At 40.2% G+C, this 23,059-nt stretch overlaps 1 protein-coding gene across 1 annotated transcript in view; it reads left to right on the top strand.

Moving 5' to 3' along the window:
• The window catches only part of LMO7 (LIM domain 7), a 131,978-nt gene that overhangs the window by 67,507 nt on the left and 41,412 nt on the right, over nt 1-23,059 (top strand). Inside the window, exons 7-12 of the mRNA XM_006901130.1 lie at nt 986-1,705; nt 2,616-2,645; nt 12,941-13,058; nt 15,494-15,636; nt 17,362-17,800; nt 19,488-19,781. Coding sequence (XP_006901192.1) covers nt 986-1,705; nt 2,616-2,645; nt 12,941-13,058; nt 15,494-15,636; nt 17,362-17,800; nt 19,488-19,781 — 1,744 coding nt within the window. The remainder of the gene's footprint in view (nt 1-985; nt 1,706-2,615; nt 2,646-12,940; nt 13,059-15,493; nt 15,637-17,361; nt 17,801-19,487; nt 19,782-23,059) is intronic.

Here is a 23,059-nt window from a genome sequence, read left to right as displayed (position 1 = left end):
TCAGATGTCTGCCGTGGGCTGCTGCTGCCATTAACTCGCCCTCCTCTGGCCTTCCTGTGCTGGGCACTGACATCTTACAGTGTTAGTATGTTCAGCGTGAAAAGCATAATGAATGTTTTCTGCGTGAGAATGGAAGCTTGGAAGTTTGTAGGCGTAAACATTCTTATTTAGCTCAATGCTGTAGTACAAGACAGCATATATTTACATGTGACATAGTTGTCATCTCTCTGGAGCCTTGACCTAATGTTATAGAGGTGTTAATATGACTAGATAGAGGGGAGCTCTGGTGGCCTAGTGGTAAGGAGCTACAACTACAATCCCAGAGGTGCACGGTTCGAATCCACCAGATGCTCTGCCGGGGAAGGAAGGACAATCTCCTCCTGTACCAGTCAGATCTGATTTGACGGTACACGCACACAAAAATATTAAAATTTAAAAAAGGCATTAATATGACTAGATAGGAAGAAAGACAATAACTTTTGGTGAGAGACTAGAAAGGGCAACTAATGAATGAAAAGCATTGCAAAGAAAAGAAAAACTGCACCAGAGCATTTATTTTCTTGCCCCCGCTAAATACACTTGCCGATTTGCCGATTGCATAAAGCGCATGATGCCATAATCTTGGACCTTTTCAAGGTCTGGGCTGCTTTCCCAGGAGGGGAATCAGGTCTCTGTGGCTGAGAGAATGAGGGAGGTGCTAATGAGAATGTGATGTGTGTATGACAGCCTAATGGCCTCTCCACATTCCAGTCACATCCCACAGCCTTGCTAGTGGCCCCTTTCCCTGAGGGAGGACTCTGCTCTTGCAGTATTTAAGCGCTATCTAGAAAATCCATTAGTGGGAGCCTTCTACACTAGACTTCATTTTCAAGCCAGAGTCCTTCCCCTCACTCCATTAAAGAATTCACCCCGAGTGGCTACCTCAATGAACTTTCTCCTCACCCTTAATAAGATTCTCCCTTCCTTTTTCTTTTCTGTGCTTCAGTCAGTTTTTATTACTCCAGGCCCTTCAGACATACTCTGATGACATCTTATCTTCTGAAACAAATATCAGAATTGATCCTACTTCTGGCCCAAGACTCATAACTCGCAGGAAGAATCTCTCCTATGCACCGGGGTATAGAAAGGATGACCTCGACATATCAGCACTTGATCCCGATTTAGAGAATGATGATTTCTTTGTGAGGAGGACTGGGGCTTTCCACGCAAACCCATGTGTTCTCCAGGCTTTTGAAGATTTCCGAAGGTTCTCGGAGCAGGATGATCCTGTAGAGCGAGATATAATTTTGCAATGCAGAGAAGGTGAACCTGTCCTTCCAGATTTAGAAAAAGATGACATGATTGTTCGCAGAATCCCAGCCCAGAAGAAAGAGGTCCCTCTGTCAGGGGCCCCAGACAGATACCAGCCAGTACCTTTCCCTGAGCCTTGGACTCTGCCTCCAGAAATTCAAGCAAAATTTCTTTGTGTGCTTGAAAGGACGTGCCCGTCCAAAGAAAAAAAGAACAGCTGTAGAGTATTAGTTCCTGCTTATCGGCAGAAGAAGGATGACATGTTGACCCGGAAGATCCAGTCCTGGACCCTGGGAACCGCAGTGCCTCCAGTCAGCTTCATGCCTGGTCCTTGCAGTGAGACGGACTTACAGAAGTGGGAGTCCATCCGGGAAGCCAGTCGAGTTAGGCACAAGAAGCGACTGATGGTTGAGAGGTCAGAGTGTGTTTCCTGCAAGGCGTCTAGTCCTGTATAACTCATCTTGTGCGAAAAAGCAGCCTTTGTGTTGCTCGACTATGCATGCCACGTGCCCTTTTGAAGTATCCTGTAGACGTTGTTTATGCTTTGTAAAACCTTTAATCATTTCATGGAACAAAAAGTGCAATTCCATATTTGCACCTTTTTACATTCACTTATCTCACATCTAAGTGAGAAAATGCATAAAATTTTTTGTCTTTGGCGATAAGCAAAATTATGGTACTATTCTGCCAAGGTGGGGGTTTTCACAAACTTTTAAAGACTTCTTTTCATGTCAAGGCATTTCTGACAGTCAGGTTCTAGTTTAGTTTTACATGTTTCTCATAAAATATGGCATTGCAAATTTAATTTTAACCCTCAGTTTTTTACCTAGGTTTTGTTAATCATCACGTTTGTTTCATTTTTATTGTACTTGTTTTTATTTCTAAAATTCAGTGCAAATATTGATGTTAAAATGCATGATTTCTATATGTATGTGTTTATAGTCACTTTTATAATAACTGGGTCTGCATTTGTGTGTTTAAAAAAACCTTGTCTTTTAGAAGATGTTTAGTTTGTTGAAATTGATGATGGACAAATATGAGGAGGTTGAATAAAATTAGTAGACCCAAATCTAACTGACCACTGACTCCTGAAAACGGAAAGCTTTTTCTTATGAAAAACATAACAAATTCAAAGTTACTGAAGAAACCCTGCATCTTGCTAAAATCAGGATTTCTTGTAAAATGATACTGTAAGAACTTGGAACTTGAAGGCTGAAGAAACAACCTTTTGAGATTTGTCCGTCTCTACTTAAAGACCTTGAATATTTAGAAACTAATGTAAGTGGGGGAAAAAGACTCTAATTTTTGGTTTTCTGGTTCCTCAGACTGTTTCAAAAGATTTATGGTGAGAGTGGGTAAGTTACATAGTTCACAACTGAAAAAAAAACTCACTGCACATTGTTTGTCCTGTGTGTAAAGTGTATTGCACTTCTGTTCTGGCATGACACTAAATGGGCTGCTGTGTGCTCTGCATGAGATTCTGAAATTGAGAGCGACGTCTTTCCTTTGGCACTCTAATGGTAGTATTTATACATCTGAGGATTCAGTGCATGACGTACTAGAATATAGTAGGTAGTCCTTGTTTCCCTAGAAAGAGAAAATTCTATTCCCTGTAGTGTTTTTAAAAATGACTTTATTTTATTTATGGAGGATTTGATTAAAGTAGCATAAGCATGTGCCTAAGGTTAGGTATGTTTATTTTAGTATTTAAGTTGCTCTGTGGATTAAAAGTATCCTATAGTTTAGAAAATTTATGAGGGGTAGAAAAGAATATTTGGAGTTATTTTGAGATTAATATACATATGGTTGACATTCCCTATGTATGTTGGTGAATGGTATTAATCTTCCCCTAGTGACATTTAAAAAGTTTTCAAGACTCCTGATTAGGGAAAAAGCTGTATCATGGCTATGCTGTAGAACAAAATTGGCTTTCTGACTTTATTAATATGTATCTTCTATTACTAATTCTTGTCGTCTGGAGACATGATAATAATACATAATAATTTAAAAGGCTTTCTGGAAACTCCCCCCCCCCCCCTTGTTGTTGTTGATTGCCTTCGAGTTGAGCACGACTCATAGCGACCCTATGAACAAAAAGCCTGAAGCCTCTCAACAACTATCGACATTTATCAAAGTACAGAGTTTCCGGAGGCATGTTGTTTAGGAAGTAGATACCACTCCTGCTTAGTGGGAGTTAAAAGTGAACACTAAGCTCCACTAAGTCTATAAAATCATTCATTCCCAGTGTAAAATCACCAGATATCTGTTGGTAAAGTTTCACCAAACTTGATGGGACTTTTTGAGCTTAACTTGTTAATGTTTCTTGAACAAGAGGAAGAAAGTTTATGTCAGGTATCTTAATGCACTTAAGCCATGATACCTTAGTTTCTTCTTACCTATACTAGAATTTATTTCATCTTCAGATTCCTTAGATCTTATATAATTTTTTTTAAATAAAAACAAACCCTGAAAAAACCCTTAAGCTCTTTGTCATTGAGTCAGATTCAATTTAATAGCTGACCATAAAGTAGCTGTAAATTTCATGAGAGGAATTTGCTCATCTTTCTCCACCAGACTTTAGAGTTAGCAGTACTGCTGTTTCAATGCAGGGAAATCCATGTAGTCAAGTTGATGTCAACTCATAACGGCCCAAGAGGACACAGTAGAACTGCCCTGTAGAGGTTTCCGAGATTGTATGGTTTTTAGAAGCATGCTGCCTCATCTTTCACCTGTGGACGGCTGGTGGCCTCTAACTACTGACCTTTTACTTAGCAGGCAAGTACCTGAGCCACTCACAGTTCTTGGATGCTGTGAAAAGCATGGTTTAAAGCATTATAAGCATCCTAGATGTCAAAGGTTTAAGTGAGTCGTAGTTATCTAGTTGAAAGGTGCTATCCAGTCCCTGATTTTAAAAGTCAGCTCCCAGCACACCTTAAATGTGTTGTGTAAAGGCACGTGATCCCTGTTCCTCTCATTGTGTGCTCGAAGCAGTTTGCATCAGTCAGGGTGTATAACACAGCTTTTAGTGCGATGGTGAAACATCTGCTGTTCTTCAGGGTGAAAAAGCTGTTCTAACTTGATAAAAAAATCTGCTTGCAGCTTTATAGATTTTGAATGTTAAAACATTGAAAAGATTTTTATTTGTAAATGAAATATTATTTTTAAGATACAAACAGATATGAGTAATAGAAGCTTAAAGGAACTATTTCTTTGGATACAAGTTCGGTAATAGAAGCTTAAAGGAACTATTTCTTTGGATACAAGTTCTTAATGGAAATGTAAACATGCTCAACTATTTCAGTGACTACATAGTCCCCTTGGTGAAGGATACATTGTAAGACTGGGTTAGGAAAAGAAAATTCCAAACTCAAATGCCAACACTGACAAAGCTTAGGTGGGTTTTTGTTGGATTTGTTGGGGTTTTTTTTTTTTGCCCACAGACTACAATTAGCAGCAGTAAATACTTTCTGTGGACTCTATCAAAGATCTTGCTTGGATAGAAAAATGTTTATTTTTCAAGGCTTCCCTTACCCATGCAGTTAGTGCCAAAGTAACTGTACAAATAAAGCAAGATTGCCTGTAAATTGAGACTGATGAATAATGCAAACCTTGTCAAATAATGGAAAGCAATACAACTGCATCTTCAGGAAGCTCAGTCATGTCTTCGACCATTTGAAATAAAAATTGGTCATACAAGCAACCCCCTGCCATATTGTATCAGTTACCAGTGCTTTCCTTAAATTGATCTTTCTACCATGACAAGAAAGTATCAGTTTAAATTGAATTAAGTGTAGGCTTTTAATCTAGAATTTATTTCATGTTTACGTTGGGAGGGATTTCTCTGGTTGTAAGGTATGTTTCTCTGATTGTAGTTATGTTATCAAGCTTGGAATGCTTCATTTGAAAGGCATTATTGCTGAGCCTCCTGTAATTGGAAAATAACTGCCTACGCATGACTTCTTTCCTTTGGATATGTATCATGTTAAGAGAAATGTATAATGTTGTGGGAAGTCTTGGGTTGTTAATTTCTGGCTTGTTTTTGTATTTGGCACCTAACACTTGGCCAGTTGGCCTGTTGGCTTTTCGTAAGATGCTTTCTCTGTGGCTGCCGTATCACATGTGCATGCTTCTGTGTTGCATGGATTCATGTCTGTTATTGTTTCGTGGAATTGGAAAACTTGTTGTTTTGATGCCTTTTGGCAGAAATGGTTAGCAACCGAAGCAATTTTCTTAGATGAATATATCACACTTGTCTTTTAAAATAAGTCAGCCCTTTAATCTCTTGCCAGCGTAAGCAGGAAGTGAACACTGCTTCCAGGTGAGGTTATAACCAAACATAGCGAGAACTTCGCATTCACTAATGTGAGATTGGTTACAAGATTTTATAAAATTGCAAACATATTTAAGACAGCAAAAAAAGAAGGGAAAACAAAGTTATAGTGGGTTATTTCCTGATTAAATCAGCAAGATAATTAGGTTTCTTTTATCCCTTTATTCTAATCCAAATTTTTAGAGTGGTGGGAATGGAGAGACAGCTCAAATAGAGGAAGAAATGAGAATTTTGCCTTTTGAGGCCCATTTGGCCATGGTTAGGGACTTATCTTTTTGTTACAACTGTGTGTGTGAGAGACAGACAGACAGACAGACAGACAGACATAGAGTCAGAGCAGTTAGCTGCTAGCCTCTGGTATTCACTAGATCCACTGGTGGCCAGTGGTGGCGATAAAGATCCTACGGTACATAGAACAGAACTGCACAGTGAAGAACTTTGACATTTTGCAGGCTGAAATGTGAACAGTGCCTCCTTTTGAGAATCCCTGACTTAGCTTGTAAATGAAAAATGAAAGATTTGCTATGTATTTGATTTTTCCCTAAACCACCAACCCCAACATGCAGTCACTCCCGTTGGGTTGACCCTGAAGGGCAGAGTTGACCTGACCACACGGATTTGAAGGCTGTGCACGTTTAGGGAAGCAGGTTGCTCCTCTTCTCCTGGAAAGTAGTTTCTCTGAGGTTGGCAGTGTCAAACGACCACCCTTTTTGATTTGCAGCTGAAGAGCTTAACCATGGAGGCACCAAAACGTCTTACCCAGGTCCTGGCCTTCCTCCCTCTCCACGGGATTTCCTTAATATCCAACAGAAATATATTTAACTTGAACAGTCAAAAAAAACAAAACAACCCCAACCCATACAGCTGCCGTCTAGTCATTTCTTAGTCCTGGTGACCCTGCACTGGACTTTCCGAGCCGTAATCTTAATGGGAAGAGACGACACATCTTTTTCTCATGGATGGCTGGTGGCTTTGAACTACTAACTCTTTAATTAGCAGCCCAGCACTTACCTCCTAGGCAAAGAGGGATCTGAGAAATGTATGTATCGGTCTCTGGAAGTTCGAGACAAGAACTTGGTATTAAAGAATTTCTCTGCTGGTAGCGTGTGTTACGTGTTATACTGCTCACCAAAGGGTCAGCAGTTTGAATCCACCAACTGCTCCATGACAGAAAGATATTCAGGCTTCTCCAGTGAAGATTTGAAGCCCGAGAAACTCAGACTTAAGCTGAGGGCAGTGTTGGGTTTTTTTTAGGGGGAAGTCAGGCTAACAGGGATTGTATATTTAGGACTATTACTACATATTGGTCTTTTTTAAATTCTGTACAGTTTAGCCATTCATCTGTCCATTTGACTATAAAGAACATGAACTATAACATTAGCCAAAGAGTGCCGTGAAGTTGTTGTTATTGTTATCTGCCATCGAGTTGACTGCGACTCAGAGTGACCCTGTGAATAACAACAGATCAGGACCTTCCCCGCCCCGTGCCATCCTCACAGTCTCTAATATGCCCGGACCTGTTGTGACAGTCACTGTGCCTGCCCATCTTGGGGAGCGTCTTCCTCTCGTCCTCTGACCTTCCGCCTCTCCCAGCATGACATCTCTGCCAAGGACTGGCCCCACCTGACAACATAGCCGAAGTGTGCAAGTGTGTGAGATGCAGTTTCACTGTACTTCCCTCTAAGGAGTACTCAGTATTTCCTCCAAGACAGACTTGTGTGTTCATTTGATGGCCATGGGATAGTCAGTACTCTTCTCCAACACCACAGTCCAAAGGCAGCGATTCTTCCTCTGTCTTCCTTATTCACTGCCTAACTTTCAGATACATAGGAAGCAATTGTAAAGACCATGGCTTGGATCAGTTGCACTTTAGTCTTTAAACTGACGTTGTTGAGAGTAATGAATGGTAAAAGTAATGGGAAGAGGGAGTAGATTTCTAGTGATCTTGCTTTATGATCTCCAACTTGTCCCTTAATCTTTCCTTCCTGCCTCCACTCCAAGTGCTATTAAATTTTTTTTTCCAACTGAAATTACAGGGTGTTAGACATGTACTTTAGGGGGGAAAAATCCAAATGCAGTTCTTTGTAAACTGGAACCTTTCCAAATAAGGAACCACAAATGTTGCAGGTGACAGAATAATAAAATTATGACATGATTTGCCAGTTAATAAGAACTCATTCCTTGAAACATATCATTTATCATTTCCACCAAATAGTTTTCCTGGCACCATCTTTAGTGCTTATCACCATTCCGTGAGGCAGACAGTAGGTATTATCTGCATTTCAGAGACATAGACAAACAACTACCAAAGTAGAACCAGTCTAGGACTTCATCTAAATGAGATAATTTATGTGCCTATAACTGCTGGGCTGTTTAACTGGCAGCATGCAGTAAATTCCCAAAAGCTGAATAGTAGCCTGTTTACTTTGATAAGGAAAGGATACATCCTGACCCAGCAGAAAGACTCCTACATTTCGAATGTTCTAGATTTTATCAATGCGGCTGTGGTGGCCTCACTATAATTTGTAACAGCTTTACAAGTTAGCTTTTGGAAGGTCCCGCACCGTTGTGTTTGCTTTAATATTGTTAGTTTATAGCATCAGGTGTTTATTTGAAATGCAATCAGCATAACCTTATCCATTTCTCATAACAACCCCTTCCTCACTCAACAGATAAGGCTCAGAGAAGTTAAATGATGCACGTTAGGTTGGGATGAAAATTAAAGGCACAGTCAGGGCTGGAGCCCTGCTTACTGTTCTGTCTCGATGCCTGCCTCAGCCCAGCGTAATGATACACTCAGGTTTTGTGTCATTCTCCCACCACCAGTTCTCTTCATGTAGATCCAGACAGATAGCAGTCAGTGGTTTGAACCCGTCAGCCACCCGATGGGAGAAAGGACCTACTGAACTGGCCCCATAAAGATTACAGCCTAGAAAACACTACGGTGACGTTCCGCTTTATCGTGTAGAGTATCTGTGGCTTCAGATAGACTTGAAGCTCATAACAACAATGATTGTAGTCTTCCCTCAAATAATCTCACCCTTTTTAGTCATGACTTATGTAGAGTTATCGTCACATATTTGTATGGGCCAATTTTAAATATCATACCTACCTGAATATGCCCACCTCTGTTATGGAGTTGATTCTGATTCGTGCGGACCCTCCACGAACTTTCAGAAGCTGTGCATTCTTATGAGTGAGACTGTCCATATTTCTTCCAATAGCAACTGGTGGACTCAAACTGCCGACCTTTCAGTTAGCACGCCATACCACCAGAGCCCCTATGTTTAGAAATATACCGTCTATATACCCCATGTGATATATATTTATGCATATATCCTTATATGCACTTTTCATATGTGATATGTTGTTGTTGATTGCCATCAGGTCAAGCATGATTCGTAGCAACCCTATGAACAAAAGGCCTGACGCTTTACTATTAACCATCATCATTTATCAACGTTTATAGAGTTTCCAGAGGGATGTGGTTTAGGAATTGGATGCCACTCCTTCCTGTGATACTTTCCTTAGTAGCTCCTAAAAGCTTTTAAAATGATTTTTTAGAGTAACACTTTCACTTTACAAAATAGAATTCAAAACATTTCCAGTTTAGTGCATTTCTCCGGATGCTTTATTCTTGCAGATGATAGTAAATGAGTGCATTGTGCATGTCTTGTGCTAATGCTAGTGTGTTTTCCTCTTAAACACAAACTTGTCAGAGAGGTAAGCCATATATGCACACACTCATACACACTGTATAAAATGTATCGTTGAAAACTGAGCACTGTGAGAAAAGCTATAGTTAAATCACTAGAAAAGTTGAAAGAAGAGGAAATTACTTCCAAGGCAAAGCTTGGAAGACTTTATCCAAGTGGTAGAATGTTATCTAGGTCATTATCATATTTATTGAATGCCTGCTGCAAATTGGTCATTCTTTAAGACCTGAATGATGCAGCATTGAACACGTTCTGATGACAATTGAGTTGGAACCAACTCATAGCTGGCACTTCAATCAATGGATTTTCCAGGCTATAATTTGCAGAGGAGGAGAGAGCCCATCTTTCTCCTCCCTCAGAGCCACCAGTGGATTTGAATCTTCCAGAAGGCACACTCTCTGAGTTAGCCGCATGACTCTCTGTGGACTGCACTGTGAGAACATTGAATAAGTCAGACCCAATTCCTTCTTTACATTTTGATATGGTGAGATAGGTAATAAATAAACAAATCTATATTCCAATTTAAAATGTATTTGTTATTCACCTTATTCCTCATAAATTCTGTGGGGGAATGAATAAGAGAAAAGGTGGAGGAGAGGAAAGGGGCATGTGCTGTGTCCAGTAGAATGACGAGGGTATGGAAACAGTGAGTCAATGTTTGAGCAGTATGACTGGAAGGGAGACATGCCCTCTGAGAGGATCTGGCTGACGAGTGTTCCAGGCAGACTGACGAGCAAGGGGAGAAGCAGGCTGACTGGAGCAGAGCAGGCGAAGAGGAACATGGTGGGAAGTGAGGTCTGAGAACTAGAAAGAACAGATCTGGCAGGGCCAGGAGGTTTCAGGAATACCTGAGTTTAATCAGAGTGAGAAGGAAAGAAACGGATCAGCCTGAAGGAGAGGTGTGTCATGCTCTGAGAGAAGTTTTTAAAGGTTCCTTTTGGCTGCAGTGAAGAGCCTTGGTGGCATAATAGAGAGCTCTGGTGGCCTAGTGGTGAGAAACTGTACGGCAATTCTGAAGACCTGTGGTCTGAATCCACCATCTGCTCCATGGGAGAAAGATGGGCAGTCTCCTCCAATGGGATTTACTACTTCTGAAAAAGCCGCTGGAGGGTCCACTATGGGTTGAATCTGACTCGATAATAGTAGTGGTATAATGGGCTGAGCGCTGGACTGCTAACGAATGGTGGGAAGTTCAAGCCCACAGGCTACTCTGCAAGAGAAAGATGAACCTTGGAAACGCTATGCAGGGTCACCAGGGGTTGGAATCAGCTTGATGGCAGTGGTTTGATTTGATTTGGTTGGACTGCTTTGTTTGGAATGTCCTGTTGTGCAGGAAGGGGTAGAAACAAGGGAACAAATTGTTACAATAACCCCTGCAGGAAGGAGATGAGGCTGGTGTAGATCAAAGTGGTAATCGAGGCAGTGAGGAAACATGCTTTTCTCCTGGGTGGAGTAAGGAGACCAGGTGAAAGGATTTACTGGTGGAATCAGTTGTGATGCCTCAGAGAAAAAGGAATCCTGGATGCCACCATGGTTTTTAGTCAAAGGTCTGGAAGGGTGGAGTTGACTTTTACTGAGTTGAGGAGGAAGGTTATGGAGTGAACAGTCAATCTGACAAGAGAAGTTGGAGATGCCTGGTAGACTTCCAAGTACACAGCGACTTGGATCCTGAAAAATGATTGGCATTTTAAAAGGTATGTGTGATGGTGAACTTTTATTTTGTTGAAGGGACCTGTGGAGGGAAGATCTTTATGGGTTCTGGAGGCTGGGTGATAACTTAAGAAGCTGTCGTGGATGTCCAGGCAAGAGTTGGTTGTGTGCTGATCTAGGGTGCTGGCAATAGAAATGGAAAGAAAAAGACACTGACTAAAAGGCCTTGATAAGTAATTGAAGGGGGGAGAAGAGAGAAGGTAGGGTGAAAAATGCCTCTTAGGTTTCAGATGTAGATGATTGGGCAGGCAAGGTGACATTATCAGACTGAACAGAAAAGCACAGGTCTGGGCACAAGATTGAATGTGGCTGCATCACCCATTACCATGTGTTTAGTGAATTCTAGTTGGCAGAATGCTTTTGTGGATTTTTTCAACTGGTCCTGTGGTGGTGGAGGTACCTGGGGAAGTCTTTGAGGAGATATTTATTAAACAAGTCATTGGATGGATCAAAGGAAGGGCAGGGCCTGACCTGTGAATATTTGTTTTGGGGTGGTGATTAAATTCCCGAGTTAGTCTGTTGGGAAAGAAGAGGAACTTGGTGATGGTAAGACATTGGAGAAAGCAAAATTTAGGAGCCCCAAAAGGAGAGATTCACATCTGGAGCTTCCCTTCTGGAAGGGGAGACCTCCCGTGATCTCCCCTTCTCTGCCAGTGTGGCTTATTTTCTCTCCTGAGAGCATACGGAGAGGTCCCTCTGGCCTTTGCTTAATACCCTGCTCCACTTGTCAATTTCGACTTTGATTGAGGTCACTGGTGGTTCAGTGATGAAATTCTTACCTTCCAGGCTGAAGACCTGGTTTGATGGCTAGTCAGTATGCTTCCAACCCATCCACCACCCATCTGTCAAAGCAGGTGTGTGTATTACTATGACCGGTTTCAGTAGTGCTTTCAGACCACGATAGACAATCAAGAAAGACCTGGACATTTACTTAGGAAAATCAGCCATTGAAAACTCTGTGGATAATGACTATCTTTCCGTTGTGCACAGGGTCACCCTGAGTTAGAACTGACTTAAAGGCAGCCAACAACAACTCCAGAGTGAGCTCTTCAAGAGTTCTTAAACTCAGTGCCGCAGAGTCAGAAACAACTCTGAGCTGACCTTCCATTGTGTTTCCGGCGCTCCAGAGCACCTGGGAGGAGATTGCCCACCTTTCTTCACTCGTGGATTTGACCACCAGTGAAGTGACCTTTGGATTAGAAGTACAACTCCTTATAAACAGTCCCACAAAATTTCTTCTTCAAGAACTGGTGCTCAGTAACTACTTGAAGTAAGAACTATTTATGAAAACATTCAAGTTGCCTTAATAAAAGGAGAAGGAAATACAGACTATTATGGCTGTCTAGTAACAATAACCGATAGAACTGGAGAGCAACTCTAGTACTGTAGGGGGGCAGGCCTTATACATTCTTTGAGAAGTAGCACCATTTATTCACAGTATTAAACTTGAGGAGAAAATATCAGGTAATCGTTAAATTATTTAATAAGTACCCAGAAAAGGCAGCCAACTTTTAAAAGATTATCTTTGAGGGTAGAGAGAAAAAAATATAGACAGGCGATTCTAAGGATTAAGAATTGTTTTCTCTAAAGTAAACCTTTGTTCATTGACCACTTCACATACGAACATCAGATCATTCGCTTGAGACTTTTGCAGGATCAGTTTAATCCTTTTCTGAAAGAATTCATGCTTGAGTACAGCACCAGGCTCTTGTTTCTGCGTTTTGGAAAAAACACTGCCATTTATCTGCTGCACTATTTCAGTGACACTATCGCTACAGTGTCTAGCTAGTACAGGCAAAATTTAGATGGAATTTCCAAATATAAGTCCAACCTTCCGCTTTTAACCTTCGCTCTGGTCACGTGAGCCTTGTAACCTTAGGTGTTCTTCTTGTAGGAGCAAGTCGATGAGCGATGTCAGCCCGGAGGATGTTCAAAACTTGCGTCAGCTGCATTACGAGGAGATGCAGAAAATAAGATCCCAACTAAAAGAACAAGATCAGAAATGGCAGGATGTGAGTATTCCTTAGACTGATAAGAAGCTGGGAGGCAGGAGAGTATATATATCTGTTTGAGTTCCCATTTCTTCTCTTTAAGTCATCACACTCATGAAATATTTTTTCTCATGTTACAGAATTCAGTTACTCCATAGAGAATGTGACCAACTCCCTTTAAAAGATTTTTTTTAATGCCCTTGAGTGAGTGTATCCCATCTGATTTTAGTGTGTGCTTATGTGTGGTAAAGTAGATTTATTGTTCAAAATTACTTTCTTAGGCCATTGCTCTCTGCCCCCCATTCTTTTTTTTTTTTAAAGCTTTAGAACTTTTTATTATTATTATATATTATAGGTCACTGTTAACATAGGACATAGATACAATAAAGAGCAGGGAGTGACTTTGACTTTCTTGAAGTATAGGTTTTTTGTTTTTGTTTTTTTTAAAGATCACTTTAGGGAGCCCTCGTGGTCTATTCCATAAGGAGTTGAGCTGGTAACCTACAAGGTAGTTGGTTCAAATCCACCGATAGCTCTGAGAGAGAAAGAGAATCTCCTCCCTTGTGGTTTACAGCCTTCTAAAACTTACTGAAGTGTCAGCTCTGAGTTGGTTCCAACTTGACAGTAATGAGTTTTGTGTTTTAGGGCACTTTGGTAATTGAATTGGGGGCACAACTGTCAATTATTCTTACGAAAGTAAAGCTTTGGCTCAAGACTTAGCACAGAAGAGAACTGGGGAGATGCTCAGGGGGAAATAAAAGGCGTACATAAGAATGAATAGAATTGTGGGAGAAATAAAAAATTTATTTTCCATACTGACTTGTGGGAAAAACAACACATGTGAACTTTATAAGTAAACCAGTATAAAATAAAAAAGAGAAATATATTTTTGAGTACTATTTAGGGTGAAAAGTCATTTTAAATATGAACCACATTATATGTATTTGCAGAGCTGACACTTATCCAAGTGTCTATAAATGCAGAATGATTTTTAGGTTTTGCCCTGTAAAAGCTCAGCCTTTATTAAAAGAGAGAGAATTTTTTAATAAATAAAAACAAAAGCAATACAACAGCCAACTCGAAGACATTTGAGGACAACTTTATGGTAAAAGGAGTTAAGTGGTAGCATGAACAAAAGGGCTGGAGATAGTGCATCTTTACTTTTCAAAGGAATTAAAGTTAATTCACTGAAGTAGAAACCCTTTGCCCTGGCTGTGTTTCCACATTCCAGTGCCACTTTGAATTGGGAACTTGATTGTCAAGGAACAGTAATTCAGTGTCACTTGACCAAAAGACTTGGAGAACATTTGATATGGAATTATCCAGCATTGAGGGGTTGTCCACTAGATTAAGTCGGATGAAAATTCGTACTACTTCGCCTACAAGTTTACACGCATGCTGCTTTTTTCTTTACAAAAATAGTTCATATTGATGTCAGGGAGTTAGCAGGAATGGCCTTGTCTGTACTCAGAGAGTATAAGCCAAATTTAATTTGCATGTCCCTGTGGGTGAGGAATTGTTTGCTGGAGACATTGAGTGAACCTTTATTCGCGTTAGGATGCTAAACACTACCTGCTTCTAGCACATATTTCTATGTATTGGAGACATTAGAACGTTGGATCCTTCCACAATGTCATGAACTCCTGGTAATTTAAAAACCAAACTAGATTGGTTGTCCTGGGGGTCGTGGAGTTCCATTCTAAGGTATGAAAAACAACTGCCAGCTTGTTTCTGTGTAGTCGCTACTATGTTGACCAATGTGGAGTTTTAGATCCATACCTGAGTGGTTCCTCCTACTGCAAAACCTTTTCAGACCCCACCATCCCCTTCCTGAAGTGAATTCAAACTGTGGATCTCTACTGTCCCATGTCGACCTATCCCACTTCCTGAACTTCTGTTTGCATGCATGTGTCTACCCTTGAAACTTCCAGCTCCTGATGGGGAACCACACCTCATTCATTTGTGTCCTGGCCCTGGCCCCGGCCCCCAGCCTCAAAGTAGGGACTGAGATTGTGTTTATTACCTGAAAGGCTGTGCCTACACTCAGCCACTACAATCAGGGTTCTGTTTTGTTCTTAACAGTGAAGCATGCTATTTCACATAGCAGGTTTTTGGATTCAGATAAAAATGAACCTGGTTCCTGATCTTTCTGACCTAGGACCTAATTACAAGCATTTAACATTCTCTGTGAAATGGACAACGAGGCAGACACTTTCTGGGAAAACAAATATGGGGTCTATCTTATTAGGTCAGGGTTTTTTTCAGACAGACACACGAGATAAAGGCTTAGTCCAGAAACACTGGCTATAAAAAGAAAAATTAGGGCACCTTGGCATCAACTTGGAGTGAATAGTTTCAGCGATGTAATGGGATACTCGGCACTCTGGCACTGGTAGAAAGGGTTCATAGAAATTCAGGTATGCCTGTGCTGATGTGATTTTTTTTTCCCTTGCTAGGACCTTGCGAAATGGAAAGATCGTCGAAAAAGCTACACTTCAGATCTGCAGAAGAAGAAAGAAGAGAGAGAAGAAATTGAAAAGCAGGCACTGGAGAAATCGGAGAGAAGCTCTAAAACATTTAAGGAAATGCTCCAGGACAGGTAATGAGGATGATTTGCATCCCCAGATGGAGGGACTCCGGTTAGAAAGAGATGTTTTGTGTACATAGACTGTGCTGTGTGTTCTCTGCTATTTGGCGTATAACCAGGTTTGCCAGGGAATATTCAACATTTTGTTCTGCTGTAAAAAAGGCAAGCAGTGCTCTGGTGGTGAGTCCTGTTAACAAAGCAAAGGAGACTTAACAAGCGTGTGCTTTACTTCTTTATTTAGTACATGCATGTGAGGAGGAATCAGCTGAGGTTAGCTGTGTTTGCTGCTGAAGACAAGTGGCCTTTACCCTGCTTAAAAGTGAAGTTCACACAGTCACATCAAAGCAGATCCCAATTATAACTATATGGAATAGAATAAAATATTTTTTCATGTTTTAATGGTGCAGCGCAAATGATAATGGAAATCTGTATAAACATAAATGTGGAGGTTGGTTTGGATTTCTTTTTTTTTTCATTGCAAAATAATAGGATAAAGATCCAGTTCAAGGTTTCCTGTAAAGCAGTTGCTATGTGAATTGAAACCTTAGGATATTTACAGATCAGGAAAAAGGCAAATATATGCTTAAGAATAATGTCTGAAAGGAAATGGGCTGTCAGGCGAAATGAAACAAAACTCCTTTGTACTGTGGAAGTCCGTGATACACAGTGCTATTGACTGAAATGCAACTCGGTTAGCTCGAGGGCTATAACCCTACCATGTCATTACAGATGAGAACGTTTCCAAAACTTCTCTATTAACATGGATGGTAACTTCTATTTATTTTTATATAATCATTTTTACTTAATGAAAGTCTATAAATCATATTGGTTTTCCATACAGCCATGAATGGTTACTTTTAACAATTTTCAGTAAAAAATTTTCCATATACTCTTTTTCAACCTGTGTGAAATGATATGCTGTACCAATCTGACCTTTTTTAAAAAAAAATATTTATACTGCCTTTCCTTTTACCCATCTTAATACGTATCTGTTCCTATTATACTGATTTTTACTCCTCTCTCCCTTGCCATCTTTGGTAACCTTCCAAGACTGTTTCTTTCTGTATATAAGCTTCTCTAGGTTTTATAATTGTGGACTCAGACAGTATGTACTAACTTGATCTTAACAGACTCCCAAGTCTTGTATTCTTTCATTTTATTACATTTTAACAAAGAGTCTCCAGGAAAAAAAAAAGCCCACAGGTGCCATCAGGAAATTCATCTCTCCAGAATTAAAATTGATTTTCACACAATGAGTTATATTTATGGAATTTTAATTTTGTGCATGTTGTAAACATGGAGATAAAATGTGGTCAATATCTGTCTGTCATTAAAATGCCTTTATTAAAATATCCTTATGATTTAAAAAGTAATGTCCCTGTGAAGCATCTGAGAGGCTTTTTTGAACCAAAGTTATATTCTTCCAGTCCTTCAAAAGAAATCACATTGTATATATTGATTATTGTCATTGAATTCCTCTTGGCTCATAGTTGACCCTGCATCCGGTTACTCTGCAAGTGGCAAATTGTACAAGAGGAGATAATTCACCTTTCTCCTAGAGAGCCTTTGGTGGATTTAAATTGCCAAAGAAGCACAGCCTTTATTTATTAAGTGAGGCTAGTGTGTATGTATGTAGTATCTAGTATGACGCTTCTGCATGTTAATTACCATGAGCGTGATCTCTCCACCTCTAGCCATCGATGCATAACTGACTGTGGTGTGCTTCTTTCTGCTAAGGGAGCACCGAAATCAACTGCCTTCCGATGATCCGCAGACAAGCATTCCACCCCAGAGACGGATGTATTCTTTTGATGATGTGTTGAATGAACAAAACCTGATGCCTACATTGACTGTGTCAGAAGCAAGTTCCAAGAGCAAGAGGATGGAAGAGAAGGAGACACCTTATCCAGTAGAAATTGCTAAAGAAGATGCAGAAAAAGAGGACCACGTAGCCACTGAAATTCCGTTAGCTTCCAAAAGCCCTGCCGAGGAGCCACACCCAGCCTCTTTTTCTTCTCAGTATTCAGTGAGCGCACAAATGCAGTCCACTCGGGTTTCAGCTTCTCTCCCCAGAAGCTACCAGAAAACCGATACAGCCAGGTTAACATCTGTGGTTACACCGAGGCCTTTTGGCACTCAGTCAAGGGGAATCTCATCACTCCCTAGATCGTACACGGTAAAAAGGCTTTCTGTCCATTCAGTGTGTGTCGAAAGTGAGGTTCCTCTGTATATGATGTGTGGGCTGTACATATAAGGAATATAAGGCATCTTATTTGGGGCTGTTTAAAACCAGTGAAATTTTTGTGCTTAAAATATAATGATGCTGCAGAATTGAATGAATTTTAAATACTGTGAATGTGGGTTGATGCTATATTTTGAGGAAGAATATTCTAAAGCAAGGCATATGTTTTTGTAAGTGCCACCTTTTCTGAAATGCATCTTTGTCAAGTGTTAGGTTGAGCAAAAGGAAGTGTTGGTAGTAAATGCCTTTGACCTACAGTACAGTGAGTTCCAGTTAAACCTAAGTATTTTCGAGAGCCTAAGTAAAAGTTTCCAGATTTCCACCTCTTTAGAACTTGATGTTTGAATATATTTATGAAAATGTCTAAATGTACATATTTCTATTTATATTGGGTTCTTGGGAGTAGAAAGCATTGAAGTATTGGCCCTAAGAATGTAAACAGCACTATCATAAATGGGACAATAGGTCTGTTGATCTGAATTTTGTGAAAAAGAACAACATAGTCTTAAAATCACCAGTGGTGACCTCTTTAGACCTGCCAAGGAATAATTCTCAAATCTATAAAATATCAGTAAAAAAACAGAATACCAGATGCCTAACCTAACCAGGAAGCTTGACCTTGGAGCCATTGGTGAATTCGAACCCCCAAAAAGGCAATATCTTTATTTATTGATTATTATTACATGAGGTTACTTGCTGATAGTCTGGTCTGTATGTTGATTGCCAGTATGACAGCTCTTTCACATCACCTTTGACTGTTATTGTTGATGCATTTGACAAATACATAGATAACGTAAAAACTAAATTTATGTGGCAGGCACCAGTAATGTACATGTGAGTATGTTTGCAAAAAAATATTGGTAAGATGTATTACAGCTAAAGAGTTAATGTCCCTAATGTTTACAATATTCCTATAGCTTGGTAAAATATAAACACTAGAAAAACTGGTAGGAAAAACAGCCAGCTCAAAGGACAGGAACTTTAATTGGCTGATAATGTAAACTATGTGAAAGTATATTCAGCCTCATTAGAGAAGCAAACAGTATATAGTTTTCACTCATTAGACTAGCAAATTTTTGAAACAGTTAACAGCCTTGCTCACTGGCAGTGATGCAGAGAGAAGGCTTATTGAGAATGTGAATTGCTGTGAATTCCCCCCACCCCAGAATTGATATAAGTAACCTTTGACCCAGCAATTCTACTATATAGTGCTAAAAAAAAAAGAAAGTTCAAATTATAAATCTCTATGACTGTTGCAGTAAGTTTGGAAGTTACAGAAAACTTTAAACAACTTTGCATAAAGTATTGATATCCATATTATAGCATGTCCAGCAATGGAACAGACCAGCCTTGACTTTTATCTATGCACCCAGTGTAACATTTAGGTTGATTTTTAAACACAGAAAGGAGTTTCCTAAGTTTGTCACAGGGACACTTCTGTAAAAATAGTAATTCTGCCTACCACATCTGAACTCATCTATGGTTACAAAAGAACCCAGGCATTTAGCATTATATACATTGCTGGGGGAGGTATATGTTCTTTTTACAATCAAATAATACATTTTTTAAACCAAAAAAAGCTAATAGAATCTAATACTTAAAAATTGTGTTCACCATATAGATGGATGATTCCTGGAAGTACAATGGAAGCGTGGCAAGCATGAAGAAAACGCAGAACACCTCTGCTCTGAAACCAGCCACAAGTCCACCCCCTTCCAGCTCGTTGAATGAGGAGACAGCAGCATCTGGGGAAGGGGCCATGCGGCTGCCCTCTCCTTCACCCTCCTCTTCATCCCTCTCCCATGACCAGGCTGCCACTTCTAAAGCAGAGTGGTCTCCAACATCTGTCCTTGACTTGGTGTCTGAGTCTGGAGAAGGGAGCAGCTCACCCCAAGCAGAGCACTCGAGATCCCAGGTGAGTTGGGAAAGTCTCTTAATCATGTGCTGCTTGGAAACATCAGGGGCTCGGATCTGGAAATCAGGTCTCTAACCCCTCACCGATGCTGGGAAAGAGGTTAATGCATTTTGTTTTAACAAATCTTGGAGGAAATAGCTTTCTTCAAATTCAGAATTTATGGGTCTGGGTAATCCTTGTTAACTGTACGTGTGGAGAGTCCACGGCCCCATTTCTTCCGGGCTTGGCTGGCCTTTTGCTCTCTTCATTGCGTTTCAGGAACTGCTGTGTCACGTGTAGTGCTCAGCAGTGCGGGTCACTTGCAGAGCTTCAGTTGCGGATCTAGTATAAACATGGATAATAAAAGTACCCCTAAAAGAAAGTATACCTGGTGAGACTAGCCTCTAGGGACATGGCATTCCCCCCCCCCCCCCCCCAACAATAATCTTCTAGTGGCTGTAAGTGCTCAGTTAGACTTTAGAGTATCTGGAATTCTAGTCCACTTCTTTTCTCATTATTCTTACGAGAATATTGGAGATGAGTTGTCATTTAGTGAACTTTTATGGTGTGGTCCCTGAGGTATCATACTGCCAACCTGGAGGCCATGCCTGTCTGGTGGTTTGAATCCATCATCGGCTCTGAGGGAGAAAGATTAATCATCTCCTCCGGTGTGATTAACAGCCTCACAAAAACCACTAGGGGGTCAGCTAGGAGCCACATTTGACCCAGGGACAAGGAGCCACTTTTGACTTGGGGACAATGAGAGAGAGTTGAGCCATAATTTGTTCCTTGACATTCGGAATCCAGACAAAATATGTACCATATTTTTACCAAAAAAACCCACGTGCCTTCTATGTGTGTTTGCCAACTCTTCCCTCCTCTGTGGAAGTATTTTTGGAAGTGACACACTGTGCTGTTTTTCACATGTTGTTAAAAAAAAAAAAAAGAAAAATTAGCAAGTACGTTTACAAAAATACCTTCTAGGAGGACAGATCATTTGGCAAACAAATGTAGCAAGTCTGTGTTATTGTGTAAAAATACAGTAGTCAGATTAATAGTGACTGAGGGCATTCTGGCTTTTCCTTATAGACTTTACTTAAAACTCCAATAAATAGCTTTTAGGAGGATACGTAGGTTATGAGTTTTCTTTTAGTGTGTTTTACTGATAAAATTTTAAATTTTTGATTCTCAAGTAAGCAGGAAGATTTTTATTTTTAGGGAAACCTTTGCCAATCTATTTGACAGTTGTTTAAGGTCCTTCACATGGAGGAACTTTCGTGTTTCTTTGGCTTAGTCTGGAACTCTCTGTTGCCTTATTAGAGTATATTTGCAATCCTAAGCAAAAATCCCAAGTATGTAACTTGGCCTATATAATATTTATAAAATACCTTTATGTGCAATACTTTGATAAAGTTTATTTTTTATATAATTAGATTTTTATTTGTACAGGCAAGTTTTAAATGTTTAGTGTTAATTTCCTACTGAACCCCCAATTATAAGATAGCACTCTGGCTACCCCATGTAAGGGAAGGAGTTGTGTTATTCTGCCAGTGCAAAGTCATGTGTTTGAACCTCTCAGCTGTCCCACAGGAGAAAGATGGGTGGTCCCTTCCGGTATGGTTTACAGCCTCTGAAAGCCTGCTGGAAGGCCAGCTATGAGTTGGTTCTAACTTGACAGCACACAACAACAACAACAATTATGGATTTTTATGGAGAAAATTTGGAAACACACCAAAGCAGAAACGATAAAGACTGTCAGAAGTCTCATCATTTGTCAATATTTCCCTGTGCGTATTTATGAATCTTTCTAAGGACAGTTTCTTCAGCTTGCCAGTATCATTTAGTGTAGTTTATTCTATTCACTCTAACAAATGGAAATTTAAACTTAGCATTATGTTTTAATTGAAGAGCATAGTCTCTTCTGTGGTTGTTCAGACATGGGATACCAGTGGAAGAGTAGTAAAGTAGAAGCAAGGTGTCTCTCGTTTTATAGACTTGAGGGTTGACCTTCATCTATTCAAATAGCAAAGTCAGCAAAGCAACCTGATGAATATATTGTTTGTTAGGTGGTTGTACTGCCCTCAGGGTGGCAGCAGATTTACTGCGTCCTTGGATTAAAAATGAAGCTAAGTGTGCTTGAGTGGGTGTGTCCCAGATTCCTAGTGTTCACTGGAGCCTGGATTGCTGTGGTGTAATGCCGGGTTTCATCATTACTGGATTTGTGCTTCTTTGCCACCAAACATGAAGCATATTCCACCAAGCGAAATAAGGTTTGTTTAGCAAGTGGGGCCATTGGAATTATTGAATGTATCTGAACAAGTATTTCTTACGCTAGCCTGCCCTGAGATGCGTGGCATAGGCGTCTAGGAAAGCAGCTTACGTAGCATCTCCTTTGCCCTCCCTTCTGAGAAAGAACTTGCTTACCTGGGAGGAAAGAAGGAATTTCATAAACTAGCTAAGGGGCAATATATAGAGCGTACTATTCAAAGATACCTCAGGGTCCTGTTCAAACTTCAACATTTTTGTTCAGAGAATTACTCCCAAAAATGAACATTTGAGCATCTAGTTGTGTTGGTATTCTTCAGTTCCTTGTTCTCTTTCTTATCTTGTACTCTTACTGATATTTCCTTCTCTCTCCTTTAGATTCAGTAAATTCTATTCTTTTTTTTCAGTTATGTTACAGCTGAGGTGTGTATATGCTTAAACTTTTAGTGTTTAGTGTTAACAGTCAACATTGTGATGGATGGAGAAAAGAAGGAAATTGTCAATGATTTCCTTTAACTTGGATCAACAATCAGTACCCTTGGTACCAGGAGTAAGATCAGGGGACATTGTTATCAGGGACTTCTCCAAAGTTCTGAAGAGCAATGACATCAGTTTATAGACAAGGTCTGATTCAGGGCATAGTTTTTCCAGTCATCTGAGAGCTGGACAGTAAGGAAGGATGACAGGAGGAGAATTGATGCCTTTGAGTTGTGGTGTTGGTGAAGAATGCTGAATGTCCCATGGACAGCTAAAAGAAGAAACAGCTGTGTCTTGGAGAAAGTGCAGCCAGAGTGCTCGTTGGAGGCAAGGATGTCAAAGCTTCATCTTATATACTTTGGGCATGTTGTTAGGAGAGGCTGCTCCTTAAAGAAGGACATCAGGGGAGCTCTGGTGGCCTAGTGGTAAGGAGCTGCAACTACAATCCCAGGGGTTCACGGTTCAAATCCACCAGATGCTCTGCCGGGGAAGGAGGGACAATCTCCTCCTGTACCAGTCAGATCTGATTTGACGGTACACTCACACAAAAATAATAA

The sequence above is a fragment of the Elephantulus edwardii genome, unplaced genomic scaffold (assembly GCF_000299155.1).
Source record: "Elephantulus edwardii isolate Elephantulus edwardi_28Jun2011 unplaced genomic scaffold, EleEdw1.0 scaffold00309, whole genome shotgun sequence".
NCBI lineage: Eukaryota > Metazoa > Chordata > Mammalia > Macroscelidea > Macroscelididae > Elephantulus > Elephantulus edwardii.
This window is presented reverse-complemented; position numbering and strand designations above follow the sequence as displayed.